Source organism: Phodopus roborovskii, unplaced genomic scaffold (assembly GCF_943737965.1).
Source record: "Phodopus roborovskii unplaced genomic scaffold, PHOROB, whole genome shotgun sequence".
Lineage (NCBI taxonomy): Eukaryota > Metazoa > Chordata > Mammalia > Rodentia > Cricetidae > Phodopus > Phodopus roborovskii.
The window spans coordinates 26740554-26762338 of record NW_026126549.1 but is presented as its reverse complement, the minus strand read 5'-3'; the positions used below and the strand labels follow the sequence as shown (position 1 = coordinate 26762338).

The window sequence follows — 21785 nt, the reverse complement described above, 5'->3', positions numbered from 1 at the left end:
GAAGAAGCCAGGAAAACAGCCTCCATGGGCTCTGCAGCATTTCCTGCTCCCAGGTGCTTGCCTTGCTTGAGTGCCTGCCCTGACTTCCTGATCACGCGTGTACTCTTCCCTATCTCTTCATTCTGTTCATGGGGTGTATAATGTTGACTTATTTTATATTCTGAGCCAGCACTCCATTCCAGAAATATGTCTCATTTGGTTATGGTTTATCATTCTTTTGAAATACTGAAATAAAGTTTCTATCATTTTATTTCAGTCTTCAGACTTTTATGTCAATATCCATAAAGGATGCTGGTTTGTGGCTTTCTCTTTGCTTTCTGTTTTCTTTGTCCTTCCTTGGTACTGGGAATCCTGGCCTCTTGTCAAGAAACTTCCCCATCTCTCCAGTTATTGGGAAAGATTTGAGGAGGGGTATCAACTCATATTCTGTAGGCTCCCCATTTCAGCCACCTGAATTCCATGGTTGGGGGAGTATCTTAAGAGTTTCTATTGATGAAATTTAAACAATTACCAAAGGCAACTTAGGGAGAAAAAGGGTTATTTCAGCTTATGGTTCCACATCACAGTCTATCACTGAGGGGAGAAGGCATATACTCAAGGCAGGCGTCCAGAGGCAGGAACTGATGCAGAGGACATGGAGAAGTGCTTCTTGCCCATCGTGTCTCAGCCTGCTTTCTTGTACATCCAGCACCACCAGTCAGGAATGGCACTGCTCACAGTGAGCTGGGACCTCCCAAATCAATCATCAATCAAAGAAATGTACCACAGGCTTACCTGCAGGCCAATCTGATGGGGACATTTTCTTAATCGAGGTTCCCTCTTCCTAAATGACCCCAGAGTGTGACAAGTTGACATAAAATTAACCAGCATAGAAGTGTATTAGTTACCCTTCTTGGGCAAAGAAAGTTATGGGAGGAAAGAGGTATTTTGGCTCATAGCAGGGCTGCTATGGCAACAGGATCAGCCCATGCCTATGACAGTGGGAGCTGGCTCATACCTAGGAAGCTCAGGGAAGGGCCAGAAGCAGGTGTGAGCTATTAACATTCAAGAACAACCCCTAGTAGTCCACTTCTCCCATCTAGATCTCACCTACTAAGGATTTTACAGCCTTCTGGAACAATGCACTAGGTAGGGGCCAAGTACTCAAATATAGTAAGCAAACACATCTGTTCAACCCCCTTACTAGTTAAAGGCATGTTAAGATTTCTATTTCTTCTCAAGTCAGTTTTAAGTAAGGTGTTTCTTTCTCTAGATTGTTCAACTTGTTATCCATCATCCCTTGCTATCTCCTTCATTTCTATGTATCTTGGATAAGGTTTTAAATCAAGAGAAGACTGTCTGTAATTATGACTTGCTGATAGCTGTAGACCATAGTCTGCTGCTTGTGTCCATGCGTACTGTGACCACATGTGAGGACGTCCTCATAGCTTGGATTTCCTTGTACTTTTGATTTCAGCTAAACCCTCCTTACCACTTGTAGAGAAATGGGAATCACCAGTGAGTCCACTGCTTGGCATCCTGGCTTCATCTCGGTGCTTCTTTCAGTGACCACGTGTCTCCTATGGCTTCATCATTGCATGTCTATTTTTTATTTGCTCCATGGGGATAATTTCAAAATAGAGATAGAAGTGGTTTTTCAGATGTTCAGCAACATCTTGACTTTCTGATAAGATAAATGCTCTTTTCTGCCTTTTCCCTCCATATACCTTTCTACCATCTAGATACTAGCATACTATCTTTTCCACACTAGGTGGCAGTAACAGCTTAGAAATAGTCAGTCCCACTATGTAGTCACACATCCACTGGCAGCCACACATCCTTCTTTATTCCTCCTTGGGAATCTATCATCAGATTTCTTAAGACTCTCAGCTCTACTCATCTAGGGCACATCCCTTAAGAGGCAGACAAATTTTCCAGGAAGATCTGGGAACGAGAGAATGGGAATCCTGTCCATTTGAGAAGTAAAGCAGTTTATTGAGAAAAGAAGTTCTCAGGGTCTTCCCTGAGCAGGAAGAGGAGCACGCGCACATGCTCGTGTGTGTGTGTGTGTGTGTGTGTGTGTGTGTGTGTGTGTGTGTGTGTGTGTTGAACATACTCCAATAAAATCCAGCCAGAACTAAGATAGCTTAGAGGGCAGGAAGACTTTGCAGTCATGGCTGGCACCATCCTGCTACCAGATCCAGTCCCTTCTTTGCTCAAAACAGAATGCTTTACTCATGGCAGAGAGTTCGCAAAGGATTAACATCTAGCCAGAAACCAGCCCTGGAATGGAGGCTCTCCAGTAAAGGCCACCCAGAATTTCAGAATAATTCAGGAAACTTTGAAACTTTTACTATAAACATACCAAGGAAAAAAATACCAAATACCATTCGATTAATACGAATGCCTTCAAACTTAAAAGGTTACTAAAATTTGGGGGCCTGAAGTGGCTCAGTGTGTAAATGTGCTTGCTGTGCAAGTCTGAGGACCTGAGTTCTAACTCTGAAACACACAGTGCTAGGAGAGAACCCACTCCTGAGAACTGTCCTCTGACCTCCACGCATGTGCTGTGGCATATGACCCTGTCTATAATAAGAAGTAAACTTTTAAATATTCATGTTATTTTAACACTTATTTTTACATGTTTTTGCACCAATACAAACCATTCTCAAATTAATTCCCTGGAGTTGAAGGACGATCAGATTTACCATCGTCTCTTGTCATGTAAAATGAAGATTTTTAATTTTTAAAAGACAGGGTCTCAGTGTGGAACATGAGTTGGTCTAGAATTCCCCATGTACACATTCTCATAAGGGTAGGTTCAGTTTCAGATTTCTTCTTACTTTTATTTATGTGTCTGGGTGTTGGGGGAGGTGCAGACCCTGTGCATGCGGGTAAGCAGGTACCTGAGAAGGGCATCGGATCCCCAGGAAGCAGAGTTACAGGCAATGTTGAGGTACCCAATGTGAGTACCGGCAACAGAACTCAGGTCCTCTGAAGAGCACCCAGAATCCACTGAGCCATCTCTCCAGCGCCTCATCATGGGAGTTTTAATGAGGCAGCTAAGGTGTTGCTGCCTACATTTCCTTCCAGAAGCAGCATCAGATTGTTGTGGGTCCTTTCTGATATTGGTATGGCTCGGTTTGTGAGTTGGCTAGCACCCATTTTCCGCAGTCACCAGGCTTTGCACCAACCTGCTGTTCTAACTATATCACTCAATCATCCACAGGATTTCACTCTAAATGGGTTTCAGATAATACCAAAGCTCAAATCTATGCTCAGGAAGTGAATGAAGATTGCCATCAAGAAGGAGGAGGAGGGGGAGGAGGAGAAGCACCATCACCACTACCACCAATTACCTGTAAGGTAATTCTAAATGATGAGCAATGGTGGCATTAAGGAGACCATGTGAGTCACAGGACTTTAAAGATGAACTTGGCTATTAAGAATGCCCATAGATGCTGCCTCAGATGGGAATTGGCTGCATCCCCTCCAGATTCTGTTTCTTCCCATACTTGAAATGATACATACATTCTGATTTTGCAATAATCTGTCTTCGAGAGCTTCTGACAGATATATCAATGGGTAAAACCCTTTCAATGACCACCTGACAGCTGAAGCTCTTCCTGCCAAGGCAGGGAGGCAGACAGTGTAACTGGCAACAGGAAGCCAGTGTTGAAAGTATGGGGATAAGCACTGCCCCGCCCCCACTGTCTGCTCGGCACTTAGAGATGTGGTTTCTGCATCTTTTAAATTAGGGAGAATGGTGACTGGACAATATGGACAACTCCAAGGGTGCAAAGATATCACTGACAAGAAAGCTACCCCATGACATCATCTTCCATCCCTCAACTCTGCCAGGCAATCCTCTGCCACACTTATTTTTAGTTCAGAGTGTCAGAAACAGGACTGTGACAATGCCATCACTTAGCAAAGACCCTACTGAAAATAGTTTTTTTCCATTATTTTACACGTACTTTTCTAAACACAGTTTAAGTGGGTAGATATGAAAAGAAGTAGCCATTCTTCAGTCACTTTGGAAGAAACCAGAGATGTAGTGGCCACCCCCCTACCCCACTCCCTACTCCCTTCCCTGGACCAGAACATGGTCTGTGGGTCTCCAATATTCCTATGGGTGTGGGGCCCATCTCAAAGCCTTTGCCTGGAAAGGGATGTTGAAGGCACAAGCAGGCTGATAAAGGCACCTGCCACATTTAGCATGTCCTGGAAGGTACAGCCACCAGTGACTGCTGAGCCCCAGTGCTTTCAGAAGGATCCAGGCTGTTACCTGCTGCCCAAAGCCTGCTGCCCTCCAGATGCCTTTACTTCTAAGGCTGCTGGTGATTGTACCGGGCTGTAGACAGCTAGGGAGTCCACAACCAAGGCCTTGTTCTCAGTCACAGGCTTTAGCCACAGAGGGGACAGTCCTGTCCCAGGGAGATGATTGGACAGCCTGCCAGGCCAGTCACAGGACATGCTGCTCTGTGTTCTCTCTCACACAACCTTCACTCCCAATGAGCAGAAACCATCTTTGATTTCACAGTGGTATTTTCTCCCTTTTTGTCTGTTTGCTGTTGTGTTTATTTTCTGGAAACCAGAGCCCTCCTAATTTATTTTTGCTTTCTTCCTGTCCTTTGAGTCCCAAGTGCTAAACAATATTTTCTTTAAAAAACAACTCTCATGCCAGTTGTGGTGACTCACACCAGAGTCCATCACTTGGGAGGCTGAGGCAGGGATTGTGAGTTCAAGACCAGGCCAGACTACAGAGTGAGATGCTGTAAACAAATGAGAGCTGAGGGCCTGGAGAGATGGCTCAGTCATTCAGAGCACTTGATGCTCTTGCAGAGGAACAGGGTTCAGTTTCCAGCACCCACATGGTGGCTCACAACCATCCATAACTCCAGTTCCAAGGAAACTGACACCACGCTCTTCTGACCTCCATCAGCACCAGACATGCATGGGCATACATAACACACAGGCAAATATTCATACACATAAATAAAAATAAATCTTTTAAAAATACTTTAAACAACCCCCCAGACACACACACACACACACACCTACCAAACGCTGCAAACCAGTAGGTAACAATGGCACTGCTTTGGGACTGAGGATCCCAAAAGGAAATAGGATTACAACCACAGTTGTACACTGGCCTGTCTCCTGGGGCTTCTGCTCTATGGCCCAGTCTGAGTGGCCAGGGTAGCTCAATGTGCTAGAGAAGATGTAAGTTCTAAAATTGGGACAATATCCCCTAATTCTCAACTTTTGTCAGTGGGGAAAATGACAGGCACTGGTCATGTTGCAGGTCACATCTATAATTTCTTCAGACCTGCCCCACACCAAGGCACTCTGGGTCTGAGGAGCCCAAGTCTCTGCGTTGGCAGAGGAAACAACCACAGAGGTCTGGTTCTCTTTCCCAATATCTAGGTGGACAAATAAGATGGCCTTGAGACTCCCATGGACTGGTAGGCAAATGCTTGTCTTCCCCAAGCAGCTGGTGCGGAGTGTCTGTGGGCAGCCCAGACACCTGGCTCCCCACAACTGATCAGTTCCCGAAGCAGCTGGTGATGAAGAAATGTCTGCGGTGACTCTTTTCGTTAACTTTTAAATTGAAACGTCTGCTTTTACAAGTCAAAAGTGACTCTGTGTCTACTATCTCATGCAGTTCACACTGAGGAAAAACTCTTTCCCTCTCAGTCCTGCGCAGAGGCCAGCCACCTCTGCATGCCCCCTGGCCACAAACCCTGTGCTGTCCAGATGTCATCATCGGTAGGACCCACCTGGTTGAGGTGCTGCTTTCAGAAAGGACTTTTCAGGCCTTCCAGTAGGACAACCCTAGACCAGTGGTCCCCAACTTGTGGGTCACCACCCCTTTGGAGGATGTACATCAGATATCCTGCATATCAGATCTTTACATTACAATTCATAATGGTAGCAAAATTACAGTTATGAAGTAGCAATATAATAATGATTTTATGGTTGGGGATCACCACAACATGAAAAACTATATTAAAGGGTTGCAGTATCAGGGAGGTTGAGAACCACTGGCCTAGGCCTTTCTGGCAAATATCCATTAGAGTTGTGTCTGGAACACTTAGGCCCTTTTGTAGTTTTCCCATTATTTGGTAATTTAAAATAAAGGAAAGAAATCTAGGTGGTCTCAAAGCTCTAAGCCATGGAAACAAAGACACTTATAAATAAGTTGAGAGTACCTCAAGAAAAACAAAAGGGTTTATGTCACAAATACATCTTCTGTTGGTCATGGTGTGAGCCTTTCCTTTTCCTTTGATGAAGGGCTAGGGTACCATTTTTCATTTTTTGTTCAGTGACTTCCACTGGTCAACCCTGGTACACATATTTCAGAGGGAGGGTGACTGGAACCATCCTCAAACTTCAAACCTACATTTCCCAACCAAAAAATGAAGGGACAGGGACGAGGGTTGTTGGCACTGTGAGAAAGGGTAGCAGTAGGGCAGCATGTCTGCTCTCTGCGAAGCTCCTCCAGGTTGTACTGTCTGGAGGAGGGACATGCAGTAAGAGCAGCTGGAATACAAGTGTCTGTTCACAGGACTGTCCCCAGTCCCCAAGGCCAGCCAAGCTTTTGAGACCCTGTTCTATGAATTTTCTTGTATGATTTCTGCTGCTGTGATAAAAAAAAAAAAAAAAAAAAAAAAACACTGTGACCCAAAGCAACAAGGTGAAGGGCAGGACTTACTCACTTTCCATTTCCAAGACACAAGCCATCATTGAGGGAAGTGATAGGGCAGGAACTCAAGTAGGAGCTTGAAGCTTGAAGCTTGGTTGTTACACAACCCAGGACCACCTACTTAGGAATGGTACCACCCACCATGGGCTGGACCCTGCAGCACCAATTAATAATCAAGACAACCCCTCTACTCCTCCACAACAAATCTTGACAATTCCTCAGTCCAGGCTTTCCTCTCAGACCCTAGGCTGTCCAACTGACTCTAACTAGGGCAAGTAACTTCATTCTGACTTTTCCTTTTGATCAAAGCAAGATGCCCCACAATAACACTCTCTCAACCAGTTTAAGATTAACACAACATTACAACCACACTAGAGATCTTGCATGGATCTGTAATAAGTAGGCAAAAGACTCTAAACATTAAACATCTCTGAAACACTCAAGCTCAGCACAGGGAGAGGTTCCCCACTGAAAGACTGGCAGGGACCTCCTGCACCTACATGCTGCCAAGTGCTAAGGCACTTGCCCTCGCTACTAGGGGAGGTGAGCCTGGGACTTGGGTGCGAGCTAAATAAAGGCACTTAGGAACAGAGCTGGGATAACAGATACAAGACCAGTTGAAAGAGGCATAGTGGACATGCACATTCATCCTCACTTGTCACTCTGCCCCAAGTTCTACAAATCAACATCCCTTCCAGGGGCAATCTGGCTGGCCAAGGAATGTGAACAGGAGCAGGGCATCCTCTCTTTCCATGATATGTCTGCCCAGCTCTTGCTAGTTCTTTTCTAGGAAGATGGTGAACACAGACTATCATCTTGAGAGGCTAAGGGAGGCAACCTGAAAAATCAGCCAGAAGCTGTCGAGACTGGGACAATCACTTGAAGTAGAGGAGACTTCATAAACACAATGGGATGTCAAGACCTAAACATTCACAGTAGGATCAAAAGGGTGGTAACTGAACCTTGACCTCAGTCAGGTAGGGTAAGAGCTGGCTGCTCTTTCCTGGTGAAGATGAGATCCAGCCAATGGGTGGGATGAGCAGAGGCAGGAAGAAATGGCTAGGGCAAGTGTCTACCATAGAGAGACTCAAAACAGCTATGTCTCCTGTGATACACGGAAGTATGTCCTTCTATTTGCAGAAGCATCAAAGCAGCCAGGAGAACTGTGCTTGTGATGACAGTGGCCTCTTCCTTGTCAACAGTGTGATTGGGCAGGTGGCACTCAGCACTAAGGAGACAGTTTACTCTCTGGGGTCCCCTGTGCACTGTGGGGTGATCAGACTATTTCTAAATAACTGCATCTTCAACTGTACCACAATCCCAGCCTCTACAGAGTATCCCACTTATCTGAGAGTCAAACAGATAAGTGAATGATGTGACTTCTAGCGCTAGTAATGGAGCAATATCCCATGGAAGGAGCTAGGGAGGAGAGTAAAGGACAGGAACTCAGGTGTGTGCAGCAGGGAAGGAAGGTTAGCTTTGTCTTCTTCCACTTTCTCCCTGTTTTAGAACCATAAGCTATGCTAATAGTCCTGCTCAGGAATTCAAGTCATGGTCTAAGATCAGAGTACCCCTGGTCATACTCCTTGAATTTTATGAAACATAGACCACAGCCCATTCCTAAAATGGGCAATGTCTACAGTTGGGATTAACAGAGAAAGAATATGTAAACCCTGGGGAGGGATGGCATGCAGCTCTGGGCCACTCAGAGAAAAACATGAGAAAGAGCTACAGAGTAGCTTAGGAGTGAAAGACAACGCTGTTCTCATGCCCACTTCATAAACACAGGTACAGAAGGCCTGCCTCTCTATGGGCTCCAGCTCAGCAGCCAAACCCAGATCTCTACACATGGCTTACAAACATCTACTAACAGAACTACCCTCAGCAGAGAAAACTCATGAGCTACTGACTGTCTTTGTTGCTACTAAACATGCATCCTCGAGGGCTGCTCAAAGTCACCTTCCCAACTTCGAGAAAGAGAAGTCCTGCTAGCCAGCATGTCAGCACTTCCTGGCCTATGGCCTACATGCTCCAAGAGATGCCAGTGCAGGACAGACCACCAGGTAAAGGAGAAGCACCTTTCCAGGTAAAATCACATGAGACCTTTGCTTCTTTACCCTCTCAGACTGTCTTCCTGCTGTGCCTCTTGGTTGATAAATACACGACCGTGGTGCATATGGCCAGGACAGAACAGCTAAGGGTAGTGTTGCATGGCAAGAGGACACAGGGCGGGGTCTGCACTGTGGAGACATAGACACTTGGAAGCTGGTCTAGGCAAGTCCAAGAAGAAGACAAAGAGCCCAGGCAAGGGACTAAAAAAGCCTGTCATCCATATAGGAACTCGGAGTATCTGGGGACTCCTGGAGCACAAAGTGCAAGACAGAAAAGACAGGTGGGTAAATTTTAGAAGAAGAAACTATGCTGAGTCCTACTTAGGGAGTAGAACTTACACCCAAGACCAAGCACCCCTGGCAATGGGTGAAACCCCGAGTGTTGATGCCTATTGCTAATGGCAAATGTGAAAGAATTATACTACATCTGCCAAGGAGTAGCTGGCATCCACGGCCCTTATTTTAAGACAAAGCAAAGATCCCGTATGGTTCTAAAATGGCTGCTATAACAAGATTTTCCTTGTTCTTTTTAAGCTCAGGACTTTGGAAGAATTTGTTCTCCTTTTCAAAATCTGAGCCGTCTTTGTACAATGACCTGTAATGTCAGGGGTGGATGGTTGGATACTAGGTGACAAGGCACAGAAAGCCATTGTGTTATTTATTATATATGTAATCAACCAAGAGGCCCAGAGGAACTGGTGGGGGAAACTGGGGACTAGGAGAGACCGACAAAGGCAGCAAGAGAAGATGCTGGAAGTCAAAAAGGGAGAGGGACTGCTAGGCCAAATCATGTCTGCATTCAGAAACACATACTTTTCCTAACCCCTCGTGCTCTTACCTGTTCACACAAGGACTACCAAGCCATTAGGCTCTCCCTGGTTCCAACTCTGTGGTCCCAATGAAGCAAGACCCTGCCCTGTTGAGAGGGTATGCAGCTGCCACTCAACACTACCCATGACAGTGGTTACACTACAAACCCACAACAGCCTCTGCTAAGTAAGCCCCCTCCTCTTAGGCAGTGGCCAGGAATCTCTGATCCCAATAAACAACACTCCATAAAGTATGTCTCTCCTGCTACTAAGAAAAGAATGAATGATGAATACTAGATGTCTCCTATGTGTTACATTGTCATTAAGAATTTACACTCACTTGAATGCACTATTTCCAAGTATCTTGCTAAAAGTCACCAAAATTACAGATTATAAAACAAGCTGAGGACATGCCCAGCATCCCCTGACGACTTCCCAAGTTTGGTTATGGGTCAGGTTAGCCATATATCACACTGTTTTTACTAAGAGAGGGAAGATGTTTGGGGCAAGAAACAGAAACTAAAAAAGCCCAAATGACGGCTAATAGCATCCTACACCTCTAGTTCACCTCATCCCATCTATCTAAAAAGGCATACACTGTCTCCTTCAGCTTACTCAGATCCAAGAACTACAGACACATTTGATGATATATGGGGACATTACTAATCCCTAGACCAACTCCAGGACTAAATTCAAACAAAAGTCTATATATAACCTAATACTTTATGGATGAAGCTAGACACAAGAGAAACAGCGTGAGTATGAGGGCCACAGATAGCAAAACTAATTGGGGATAGTGAGCAACAAACAGAGACTTTCACAGATGGAGGACCTGGGCGAGCTTTTGAAGGGCTTTATGCCACTTTGCTGACTCGGTATAAGTGAGAATCCACTGAGTTCTATGCATACAGTATTCACACTTTTCCATGTTAACCATCAACCCGAAGTCCTTGATACCTCTGCACTGTGGTGAGCAGACAGGTGGACTCCCCCCACTGTCTAGCTTTCACCATCCCCTTCTCAGGGTTTGCAACTCCAGAATGGGACCCGGAAGCACTCCAGATGGCCCAGGCTCACACTTACCGGCTGCAGCCCGTCCTCTTGTCTCTGGCTCTGGTTGGGGCGATTGATAAAGGAGCGTGTGGAGACTTTGTAGTGGTTCAGCAGGCACACAACAACCACTACCATCACCGTGACCACCACGACAATGATGAGGACCTGTGCGAACTCCAACTCCGCTGCAAGGAAGAAGAGGGATGATGAGTGATGGCCCTGGCGCCTGCATTCTTTCCAGGCTCTACCGACCGACGGACCATTCCGGCAGCTGCAGGCAGTTGCGACCCTGCAGATCCAGTCCCACAGAGGACGCAGAAACTATGACTTCACTTTGGGAAAGGAAGGAGAAAATGCAGTCATGAAGCTATGTGTGGCTGGGCCAGGCGTGACACCTGAGCTCTGCCTGCAGATGCTGTGGGTCAGTCAGTCACTCGCAGGGCTTTGGGATTGTAACTTTTTGAACAGATGGAGATTCTGGGAGGGTTCTGTCCCTAGTTGTCTGCTGCTCAGCTTGACAAAGTTCTAAGAGCTGGTCTTCGAACATAAAGCCTTAAGAAAATATTTTGCTGGCCCTACCAGGCCTCCAGGATTTGGGCTACAACTTTCCTCACCGACACAATGGAGTTCAGCCCGGTGAGTTCACCACAGACAGCTGCAAAATGGGCACCTGTGTACACTGGGCCAACCTCAGGACAGCTCAGACTGTCTCCACTCCCTTCCTGCCAGGTGTCAGGCGACACCCATCATCTATCTCTCCACTCCAGCAGAGTGGTGGAAGTCTCTCTGAACTGAGGCTTCACATCTAGAAAATGAATATCTCCCTGGTTGAGTAAAATTTCTCAGAGCTCAACTCACAGGAGCTGTGCATTAAAGAGAACATAAATATTAAGAGACCAACTTCAAGCTTCTGGTCCTGAGAGGATTTGCCTTTGTAAGTGACTTAGAAAACATATCTCCATCCAGCAGGCTCAGTGTCTGAGTGCTAAGGTTAAGGTAGGTCTCTAGCACTAACATTACAAATGACTTCTCACAGTCATTAATATGACATGCACGTGCATGTGCGTACACACACACACACACACACACACACACACGTCTGGAGTCCCACCCCTCCTTGGTTCGGCATTTCTGACCTGATATCGAGCTGAGTGTACATGCAGTGATTTTCATGAAACTGTGATCGTGAGTCTGTTGTGGCTTACAATGCATTCTCAGTGTCTAGCACACAGTAGTGACAGGTAGTTAAGTGGCTACAACAGTAAGAGAAAGACTCGGGAACATACTCAGGCCTGGAGAAGGTGCTCATACACACAGCTCCAAGCTGGCCTTCCCTGAGGACAGCAATTGCTGGCAAGACAGGCCTACACAGGCTGCAGAAGGCAATGAAAACACCTGCAGAGCCCTGAGGACCTGTGCCAGAGTCACAAATCCAAGAACGGATGCCTTTGTATGGAGCATGAAGGAGGCAGGAAGCTAGTTCTACTTAGGCCAAAGGAAGTGAGCTTTCTCTAGACATGAAGGCTGATCTTAAGGAACACCCTGTTTGACTAACTTCTTATTTCTTCAGAGGAATAGCAGAGTCATTACAAACTGCCCTCCAGGTTAAATTCTCCCCTAGCATTTGTCAGAGTCCCCTTTTGCAAGAAGATCATATTGCTGCTCAGATATGGCGGGGAAAGGAAGCAATGTCAGCAATAAGACAGTGCATGGACCTCAGTTCTTCCTAGATTATCTTCTCCTCGTGTAGAAGGCTATGGAGATGCAATGAAGATTATCAAGTCATGTGTTCATAATCCTACAGACCTTTCTGAATTAGGGAATTTCATCTGAAGAGGATTTCATTACTGAAAACTTAAACACTACAGAAGGAAACAGTCAAGTTCCACTGAGGCCCCACAGCCCCTCCTGCCTGTAACCACCTCATGCCTTTCTGGTGAGGAGTTGAATCACTGGTGTGCATGCCTACTAAACAAATACCTCCTCCTCCTCTTAATTATGACCAAAACATTGGGGGGAGGGCAAGGAGAGGGAAGGAGGAAATGAGAGAAAGAGATTGAGTATATGTATTGTAAGACCCGCGGAGGGCATGGACCCTCATGCCCCAACTCAGGAAAGGCAGCCCCTCCCCCAAATCACTCCTGAGAAGCGGTCTTGATGCAAAAGCATGAGGTCTTTTATATTCCAGTGTACTGGGGTCCACAGCCATACTCCACGTGGAGTAGAGGACTGGGAACTCTGGGTACAGGGTTTAGACAGATTTTATAGGGTTACAACAAAGCCCGCACATCATAAACCAATCATCTCATAGCATCCAGTACAGACCAATCAATTTGAACTATCCAAGCTCGCACTTAGCCCAGGAAGTCTGCTTTCGCTAGGGCTTCTGGATGGTGTGACAAGGCTCATTTTCTGTGTTCATTCACTCACAGGTGCTATCATAAACCACCCTGTCATAAACAGTCAAGAATGACCTTTTGCCTACTCACTGCTAGGGGGCAGAGTCTAGGGAGAGTTAGGCTAAATTTTTCATCCTTACAGTATAAATGTAGCTGCTGACACAAACTTGCCAGTAGACTATCAAGAAAGATTTCTTAAAAGTAAGATGTCATTTCCAAAGGACAACCATTTTCAGCTGGTGTGGTTTATGAGAGGCTACCTTGAGGTGTCTTGCAGAAGAGGGAATGTTATCTACACCCTATCCTCTCAATATCACTGGAGACTCAGATGTGTGTGTGGCTATGTGCCTGTGAGGACAGGTGCTCCTGGAGATCAGAAGAGTGCATTGGATACCCTGGAGCTGAAATGACAGGTAGCTGTGAGCTGCACAATGTGAGTGCTGAGGAATGGGACTTTGGGCCTCTACAAAAGCTTGGTCATTTGATGGCCAAGCCAACCTTCCAGCCCCCTGCCATTTACACCAGTTTAATAGGCAGAGCCTTGCAAAGTGATCAAACTGGGTACAAACCTGCTCAGCACTGGGGAGGACAAGGCAGGATGATGGTGAGCTGAAGCTAGCCTCCACTACTGTAGTCAGGCTTTGTACAAAACAGGCATTAAAAATATGTACCTTATTTATTTACTTTCATTTTGTATTGTATCTCCCCCGTTGCTGGCAATTTCTGATCTTTTCCCAGAGTTATGGTAATTTATGCTTACCTTTCTCATAATTAATTCATATTAGTCTATATGTAGGTTTCTTAATAACTTCTTAGTTATTTGTGAGAAAAATTTACATATTGTGGCTACAAGTTTTTGTTCCATGTGTTGCAAATATCTCCCCTTGCCTCTCATTTCTGTAAAATCTTCTCTGAATTTCTCCACAGAGGATATTTCTCACGGCATAAATGGATCACTCATGTCTTTCTTTGTGGCTAAGCTAACATACCAAAAGCATTTTTCCCCCTAAGAACTTCCACTCCATTCTTTCATGTTTAGATCTTTATTTGTGTTGTATTTTATAGTTTGGATTCAAGACAGCACAAGGCAATCTGAATCAAATGATCTAATGCATTACCTAAAAATCCAAGCAAGGGTGAGAAAGATCCCCATTGCATAAACAGTGCATAGCATGGCTCCCTTTAAACAGAGTCGCCACCATCCTTCTTTTCATGAGGGGGACTGATGCATCTGAATCTCCATCTCGAGCTCTCCTGGAAACCTGCCATGTATACTCACTGGAACACCCTGCCCTTGCCGAGCTGTTTGCAGCTATACAGCTGCCCTGAAGTTTCATGCATAGTAAGTGCAGAGCCCTGACAGGGACATCGATGGCACAAAAGCTTACCGGCAACATTAGGAATCACATATGGAGGTCAGAAGACAACTTGGAGTGGGGGGGGGGGCATCATTTCTCCACTCCAGGGAATCAAACTCAAGATACTCAGTCTTTTGTTGAGCCATCTTTCCTGCCCTAGCTCTGTAGGCTGTGGTGCTCTGCTCTGGGTACTATATGTAGAGACCCTGATGTGAAGGCCCGACAGGGTGGGGCTTCAAGAAGCAACACAGGGATCCCAACATGCACTGCCATGACTTGTTAAGATTCTGGCCTTAGAGATCAGACACCCTGGATTTCATTCTTGTTTGCTCAAAGAGCTGCCTCTCATGCCTGGGCTGAGTGGCTCAGGATCTCATCGGTTTACTGCCACCCCAGGGTGCCACTGGGTATTACTGTAAGGCTGATTTCCTTGGCCAATGCCCCACCCTATTTATGCGTCTAAAGCCCTTGAGTAAACCTGTTATCTCACCCTGCCCCATGTCTCAGCTTCCCGATAGTCTGGTACCTGTGATTCCTAATGTTGTCTTCTGACCTCCATGTGTGTATCGTGGCACATACATGCTGACATGGACATCCACATCATACATATGCATGCACATGCTCACATCAAATTAAGAAATTTTAAAGTCTATCTACATTTTGGACTTGGGGCAAAACAGTCAATGAGAACAGATCATTTTCTCATTTAAGTTGCAAGAAACTGAAAACAAAAATAAAAAACATGAAGAATAAAAACATCCAGCTCTAGGGGGATTCTCTATGTAAAAACCATTCAACAGAGGGTGGATGGTCCCCAGGGATAAGCAGATCCCAGGATCTGTGGAAAGGCCCTCCTGCTCAACCCTCCATCCCCCACATGTCTGTTCTTTCATTTATTTTAATTAGGAGACTGCCCCAAATCTGAACAGCTTGTTTTTATGTGGTGGGGGGGATGAAGAGCGCAAGGCAATACAGGGAGCCTGGGGGACACGTGAAAGATGTTTTCGTTTTGCTTTTGAGGGGTAGGTTAGGAAAGGAACATTAGGAAAAGAATGAATTTTGAGAGAAATATTAAGTTGGGAATACTTGTGAAGCCCACAGGAATAGCAGCATTTTAAAAGGGTAATTGGATGCATTTGAGGTTTCCAAATTTTCATGTAACTCACTATGGATTCTGAACACAGCCCACCAGTGAGGTTTCCTTGTTTTCAATAGTTCAGGATGTCAGCAGCAGTAAGGCAAAAAGCTGCCATGCAAGAGAAGGATTTGAGGCCAAACTGAGTACGCAAGCTCCTGTGCCAACCACACACCAGAAATTTTACGATAAATTTATAAAGCTTACAGGAAGGGATCACAGTGCCTCACTTTATTATTGTAAAACAGTGATGATGACGACGACGGTGATGATGGCATCTCTACCTTTATAGAAACATCTCCAAGAAATTCTGAGCTGTATGGCGGGCAACCACAAGAACAGAACTGTGTGAGCCAGCTGGTCCCTTCCTTGGTCCAATGAGACCTGACCTGAGTCCTACTGGAGGCAACGAATGTCTGAACAATTTTTAATGAACTCTAGGGAGTTGTGTTTGTACCACCCCTGGGATCCTTTCACTTCTATTTGTGGGATGGCTAGTGCCATCTTCCATCTAGCCTTTCCTCATCTGCAGAATTTGAGGTTCTCAATGTTCAATCAGTTTTAAGTTCCAGATGTGTCTTGTGTTTCCCTTACAGAAACCCAATCATGGAGGAACATAGCGTGGGCCCCATAAGCCCTTCCTTTCACCAGCAAAACAAACACTTTGACTACATGTGGGAAAGCTGCCATGTAAAACACTTACGTCATCATCATCAGGACCAGCCACTCCTCACAGACCTCTGAGTGAGTCACCTCCCACTCTTACCAAGAGAGCCCCTCTACCTCATCCCCCTTCATGTTACAGTCTGGGAACACAGAGACTGGAAGAACATCACTAGACCCTGCCACAGAATCCCACCCTCTCCCCAGCAAACCCTTCCTACTCACTACCACAGCTGAGAGAGAAGCCAACTTTGTGATATCGGGTTGGTTTTATTTGGCTTCTACATGCTGAACTTGTGTCTGAGTTTCCTTCCTGTCTCTGTCCTACTCAGCAGAAACAGGTGTAGTGATAGAATGACAGCCATGGGGGTGGGTGACTTTTTATTTATGGGTCTGTGACACTTTTAAATTGCTGCATGTTCCTATAGTCTGGCAAATTCTTTCCAAAATCCCAGAACTAAGCTGCCATGGGAGCAGGAAGGCAGGAACTGGAATCTACTTAGCCTATAATAGCCTTAAGCTTGAGAACTATTAGTATAAAAATACTCTTGGAGATTGTAATGGTTGAATGAAAATTCACACTCATTAAACACCAGAGTTGAGGGTGATATTCAGCCTCCGCAACAAAAGATGACTTCAGAGATAAAAGTTAAGAAGGCAAACAATAAGGGCTATAGTTTATGATTATATTAAAATTTTTGTTGTGTTTTCCTTTGTGGTCAGTTGGTTACTCCAATTTATTTGTTAATGAGTAGAACAAAATAGAGAAAGAAAAAAAATAGACTACACCAACAGCCAGGTTTTTGCAATGGTTGGCTGTATGTTCCTTTATAAATTCTTCTCTGGCCTCTTGAGAACAGGTTCCTAACCCTTACATTGCTTCCTATAGGCATGGAGTCCATTCCCTACTGACACTCCTTTGTAGTGTTTGTCCTCTGTCCTCCTTTCACAGGCTGAGCCCTGAGCTGGGCCATCCATAGTTTCCTGATGTGAACTTGGTATATGTTACATACCAGTTGATCAGGTCCTCCAAATTCCGTTCCCTAATTTGTTTGTACACTGTCTAGTATGGAACCGGATTCTGGCAATCACTCACCAACAACTTTAATAATGCTAACATTTTACCAAAGGTTTTCTTATTTTGTACCAATTATCCAGCATTCCTATTTAAAGGAAGTGCAAATTGTTACCAGAAAAGAAAGCTCCTGTTTGCTGTAAATTATCTGCTTCTATACTCCTATTGCATTCCTATATTTGCATAAGGCAGCTCACATAGTAACAACATTGGAAGTGTTACCTTATGAGAATATGAAGGCACATCACCCCAACTTTGGTCCCAACCAGGCCCCTCCTCCCACGGCACTGGTAGGCCAGTAGCAGTCAGCAAGGGTTAGACTGACTGAGGAATCTCTAGAATACAGACTCTGCAAATTTCTCCAGCCCAGGTAACACTAAAGGCTGAAGCACCCCCCAATACTTCACAATCTAGACTTTCCTGATCTCTTTAGAAAAAACAAAATTGACCTGAACATGTTCCAATCAAAGATGACTGACAGAATTGTCTTTTAAAAAGCAAAAAGAAAACCAGCGGAGGAGTAGCAGAGTATTTACAAACCTTTAAAAGTCCATCCCCTGCCGAGCTATAAATGGGAACTATACTAAGATCACAATCCCCACCCCTTATTGGAGTCATTTTAAATCCCTCACTTCACCTCCACATTAAGGAGGTGTCAGAAGAAATACAGCTGCACGGGGAGCTGTCACAGCCCCGAGCAGTGGCTTCTCAGTGCTTGCTAGCTGGCAGTCTGTTTGCCTCTCACTTTCCCTAGCTCTCCATCCATCATCCTTGGAGTCAATCTCTGCTTCCCAATATCTCCCATTACCTTAATAACCTGAAAAACTAGTCAATGATCCAACCCCATTGAAAGAAATACATATTTTTCTTTCAAATGTTTTCAACAACTTGGTTGAAAAAAAGGAAAAAACACTATTAGTCAAAGGGGAATGCTTAGGGCTTTTGAAGAGGGGGAGGGACTAACTATATTTATATATAACATCTATGAACAGAACAAGCTAATTGAAAACCAAAGAAGATAGAGAAAGCTCCCTAAGATTTCCACCTGAGAAAGCTGACAGACCGACAGGCAAAACAAACTTTTTTTTTCTCTTGAGACAGGGCCTCCTGTATCCCAGGCTGACCTCCAACTCACAAAACTTACTATGCAGTTGAGGAAAACCTTAAACTTCTGATCCTCCTGCCTCCACATCTCGATTTGATGGGATACACCACTATTGCCAGGTTTAAGAACAGATTTCCTGGGCAGGACTTAACTGCTCTGCTCAGCTCTACTCAGACCAAAGTCCAAGGGGGGGGGGGAGGAAAAAACAAACAACAAACAAAAAACCCACCACAAGCCCCAAAGACCATGCATCACCACAGCTGCCCTCTGCAAATGTACCTTTTGTAAAGAATAGGTCTTTAAATTGGACCTCCTCCAGTGTGCTGTTGTTCAGCTGGTCGATGGACATAATCAAGTCCTTTTCGAGGGAGAATCCAACTGTGGTACAGCCCACCCAGTTCAAACCATCCTTCAACTTCAGGCAAGCTCCTCTCCAGGCAGCTCAGAGCTGTCAGTGATAGCCGGTGTGGGAGGGGGGGGGGGCGTTGTTCTTATGTCTCTTTCTACTCTATCAGCAGGGGCCCAGCCCAGGTGCTAGACTCAAACACTGTGGCTCCGACCACAGACTGTGACTACCAATTATCAACTGCCATCAACAGAAATCAGGAGGTCTGTGGCAGGAAGCTGGCAATGTCACAGAGAGTAAGCCCGTCTCCAATCCCAAGAGCACTCAGTGTTGTTGACGACAACATATATCAATGGTTAGTCTGCATGTCTCTGGGTTTGGCCTCACACCCAGACAGTTCACATCCAGACATGTCACAACCCCAACACGTCACACACACAGGCAAGCAGAATGCAGCTAGACAGTTCATCTTATCCTATTACAGTCAATAATCTTTTTTATAACAGGCAAATAACAAATCAGACTCCACAGAAAGAGAAAGAGGGGATCTGAAAAATCTCAATATAGCATTTTTGCCTTTTCTCTCTGTGGGAAGCTTTTACAGTTAAGGAACTAGGACGTGTGCTTACCGAGACAACACGGCAAGCAGGAATGCCAGCCTCATGTATCCAGCTGCCAGCTCCCACCACATCCCTCCTTCTGGGATAGGCTACAGGCTATCTTTCTTGAGCCTCCCCACAAAGTCCCCGATGGCTTACCCTAGCTCTCCCAGCACTGACAGCTGGCAATGCCTTACCACAGCAAGTGCTCATATTCATGTTCTCTCTTATCTTGTGATCATGGCATAGCAGCACAAATACAGCAGAGAGAGAACCCTTAAAAAAAAAAACCCTCTCAACCTTACTATGCAGTTTTTAGTTCAAACAGTTCTGAAATTACAGAAAAACAGCCCCAGGTGATACAAAGGGGCCATTCAAACAGGAAAGCAGAGACCTATCTCAGGAGAACACGTCCCTGGGTTCCCTTTGTACAAGCAGCCCCTTTCTCTAGAGGTCTAGACAGTGTTTTTCAAATGTTCATAGAAATCTCTCTCGTGCATTCTGATGGCCCGAGGCTGTGTATGTTGTGTATGTGGAGAAGCTTCATATAAGACTGCATGTCTGTTACAGTTTTCAGAAAAGAAAAAGAAAAAAGAAAAAAAAATCACCTGGCAGCCACAGTAGAAAGGGCAGAGTGCCAGGGTCACACTGCAAATAACCGAGACCACAGGCACTGCACTCTGCCGAGAATAGCTTTTGTTTTTCCTTATTTAGGGTAAATAGGAATGACATGTGGGCCACAACAACGGTGTTGGCTGTAGGAAGAGTTGTCAAAGCAAAACTAAACTGTTGGTTACTACCAGTCAGAAATAAGGACAATCTGACGTCAGCAGTCAGTCACCTGGGGCATGACAGCATGGTCCAGGCACTGAGGACATCACTCTCTCCTGCTCTAATTATTGGAAGCAGACAAGAGACAAGAGAGCCACCAAGAAGACTTTTGGGACGGTTTCCATAGCTGGAAGAAGAGGAAGTTCAGCACCAAAACTTATGTTTGATCACATGGTCAAACCAAGTGACTGATCTTCAGTCATTTCTAAATTCAAAACGTAGCTCCCTTCCTTAGTGATACTTGTCTTGAATTTTCTCAGGGTTATACTGCTCAATGGATATGGGGGTGGAGTTTCAGGGAGATTTACAGAGTCCCTGGCTCATGGAATGCTCTGGAAGAGCCCCGGGCTGCAAGAAGAATTAGCAACTATTTCCACTTCAAGTCAGCTTCCCTGGTGGTTAGCTACTGATTGTTTCTAGAGCCCGGGATCCTATCAGACCCCAGATAGCAGCTCCCGGTCAAAGGTGGTACACATGATGGATCACTGTGACACCACTCTCCACAGGAGAGGATATGATTGTCTTCTAAGTCTCTTGTAATATCGGGGATTTGGCCAGTTTCATGGGCTCTGAAACCCATTCCATTCTTCTCTACTGCACACATTTGCATTTAGAGATAGTCATGGATGACCTACTTTGAATTTTACATTTTTAGAATATTATAAACACCACATATCTAAAGATCTGCTGGGTATAAGGGCACGTGGCAGGTGGATCTCTGTGAGTTTGAAGTCACCCTGGTCTACATAGCAAGCTCCAGGCTAGCCAGGGCTACACAGCAAGACCCTGTCTCGAATAAAACAAAAACAGACAGAAAAAAAATCAACATAGCTTTCCTTTTAATGGTTACACATTTATGTTTACTTGCCTTTCTTAGCACTTGGTATTTTGGTCACTGGAACCAATTTTAATTAGGGCCTAATCATTCTGTTGAAAAATGAAGTTCAAAGCAGGGTGATGGTGGAACGTGCCTTCAATTCCAGCACTCAAGAGGCGGAGACAGGCTGATCTCTGAGTTTGAGGCCAGCCTGGTCTACAGAGCAAGTTCTACTACAGCCAGGGCTACACAGAGAAACCTTGTCCCCCCCCCAAAAAAAAATAATTACATTTAAGAACCTTTGACCTCATAAATGAAAGTTAAGCTTTTGAAAACACACACACACACACATGCACGCATGCAAATGCAGCCTTGTATTCCCTTGTATTCCCAAGAGCTAGTCACTGTAGGTGCAGAGTCTAGTGTCTGCAGAAACAGACTATGTCTGTGGTGTGCACAGCATGCAGCCTGCTTAATGATGCCCAGTCTCCCCACCCCCACCCCCAGCATTTGCTGAGGGGCTGTCTGGGTTGGTTCCAAAGGTGAAGTCCTTATTTGTTGTTCTTACTCCCTTTAACACACCTAAGGTGGTTGCTTCTGGAAGAGAGTTCAAAAGTCAAACCATACAAACCATAATATAGGGGTTTAGCCCATGACAAACATCTCATTCTGGCTACAGTATGTAAATATTAGCCTTTTAAAAAGAGTTGCATCTTAGTTTTGTAATTACTTGTTTTTGAGATTACAATATAATTAATCATTTCTCCCTTCTTGTTTCTCCCTCCAAATTCTCCCA

At 45.1% G+C, this 21785-nt stretch overlaps 1 protein-coding gene across 6 annotated transcripts in view; it reads right to left on the bottom strand.

Annotated features, from left to right (window-relative positions):
- Ldlrad4 (low density lipoprotein receptor class A domain containing 4) overlaps positions 1 to 21785 on the bottom strand; it is a 313620-nt gene that overhangs the window by 19660 nt on the left and 272175 nt on the right. For 4 of the 6 annotated variants that reach the window (XM_051200765.1, XM_051200768.1, XM_051200766.1 and 1 more), the window contains exon 4: positions 10692 to 10846. In XM_051200765.1, the coding sequence (XP_051056722.1) occupies positions 10692 to 10846 (155 nt within the window). Of the gene's footprint in view, positions 1 to 10691; positions 10847 to 18675; positions 19006 to 21785 lie in introns of those variants that run through there. The other 2 variants (XM_051200770.1, XM_051200769.1) reach the window with 2 other exon arrangements.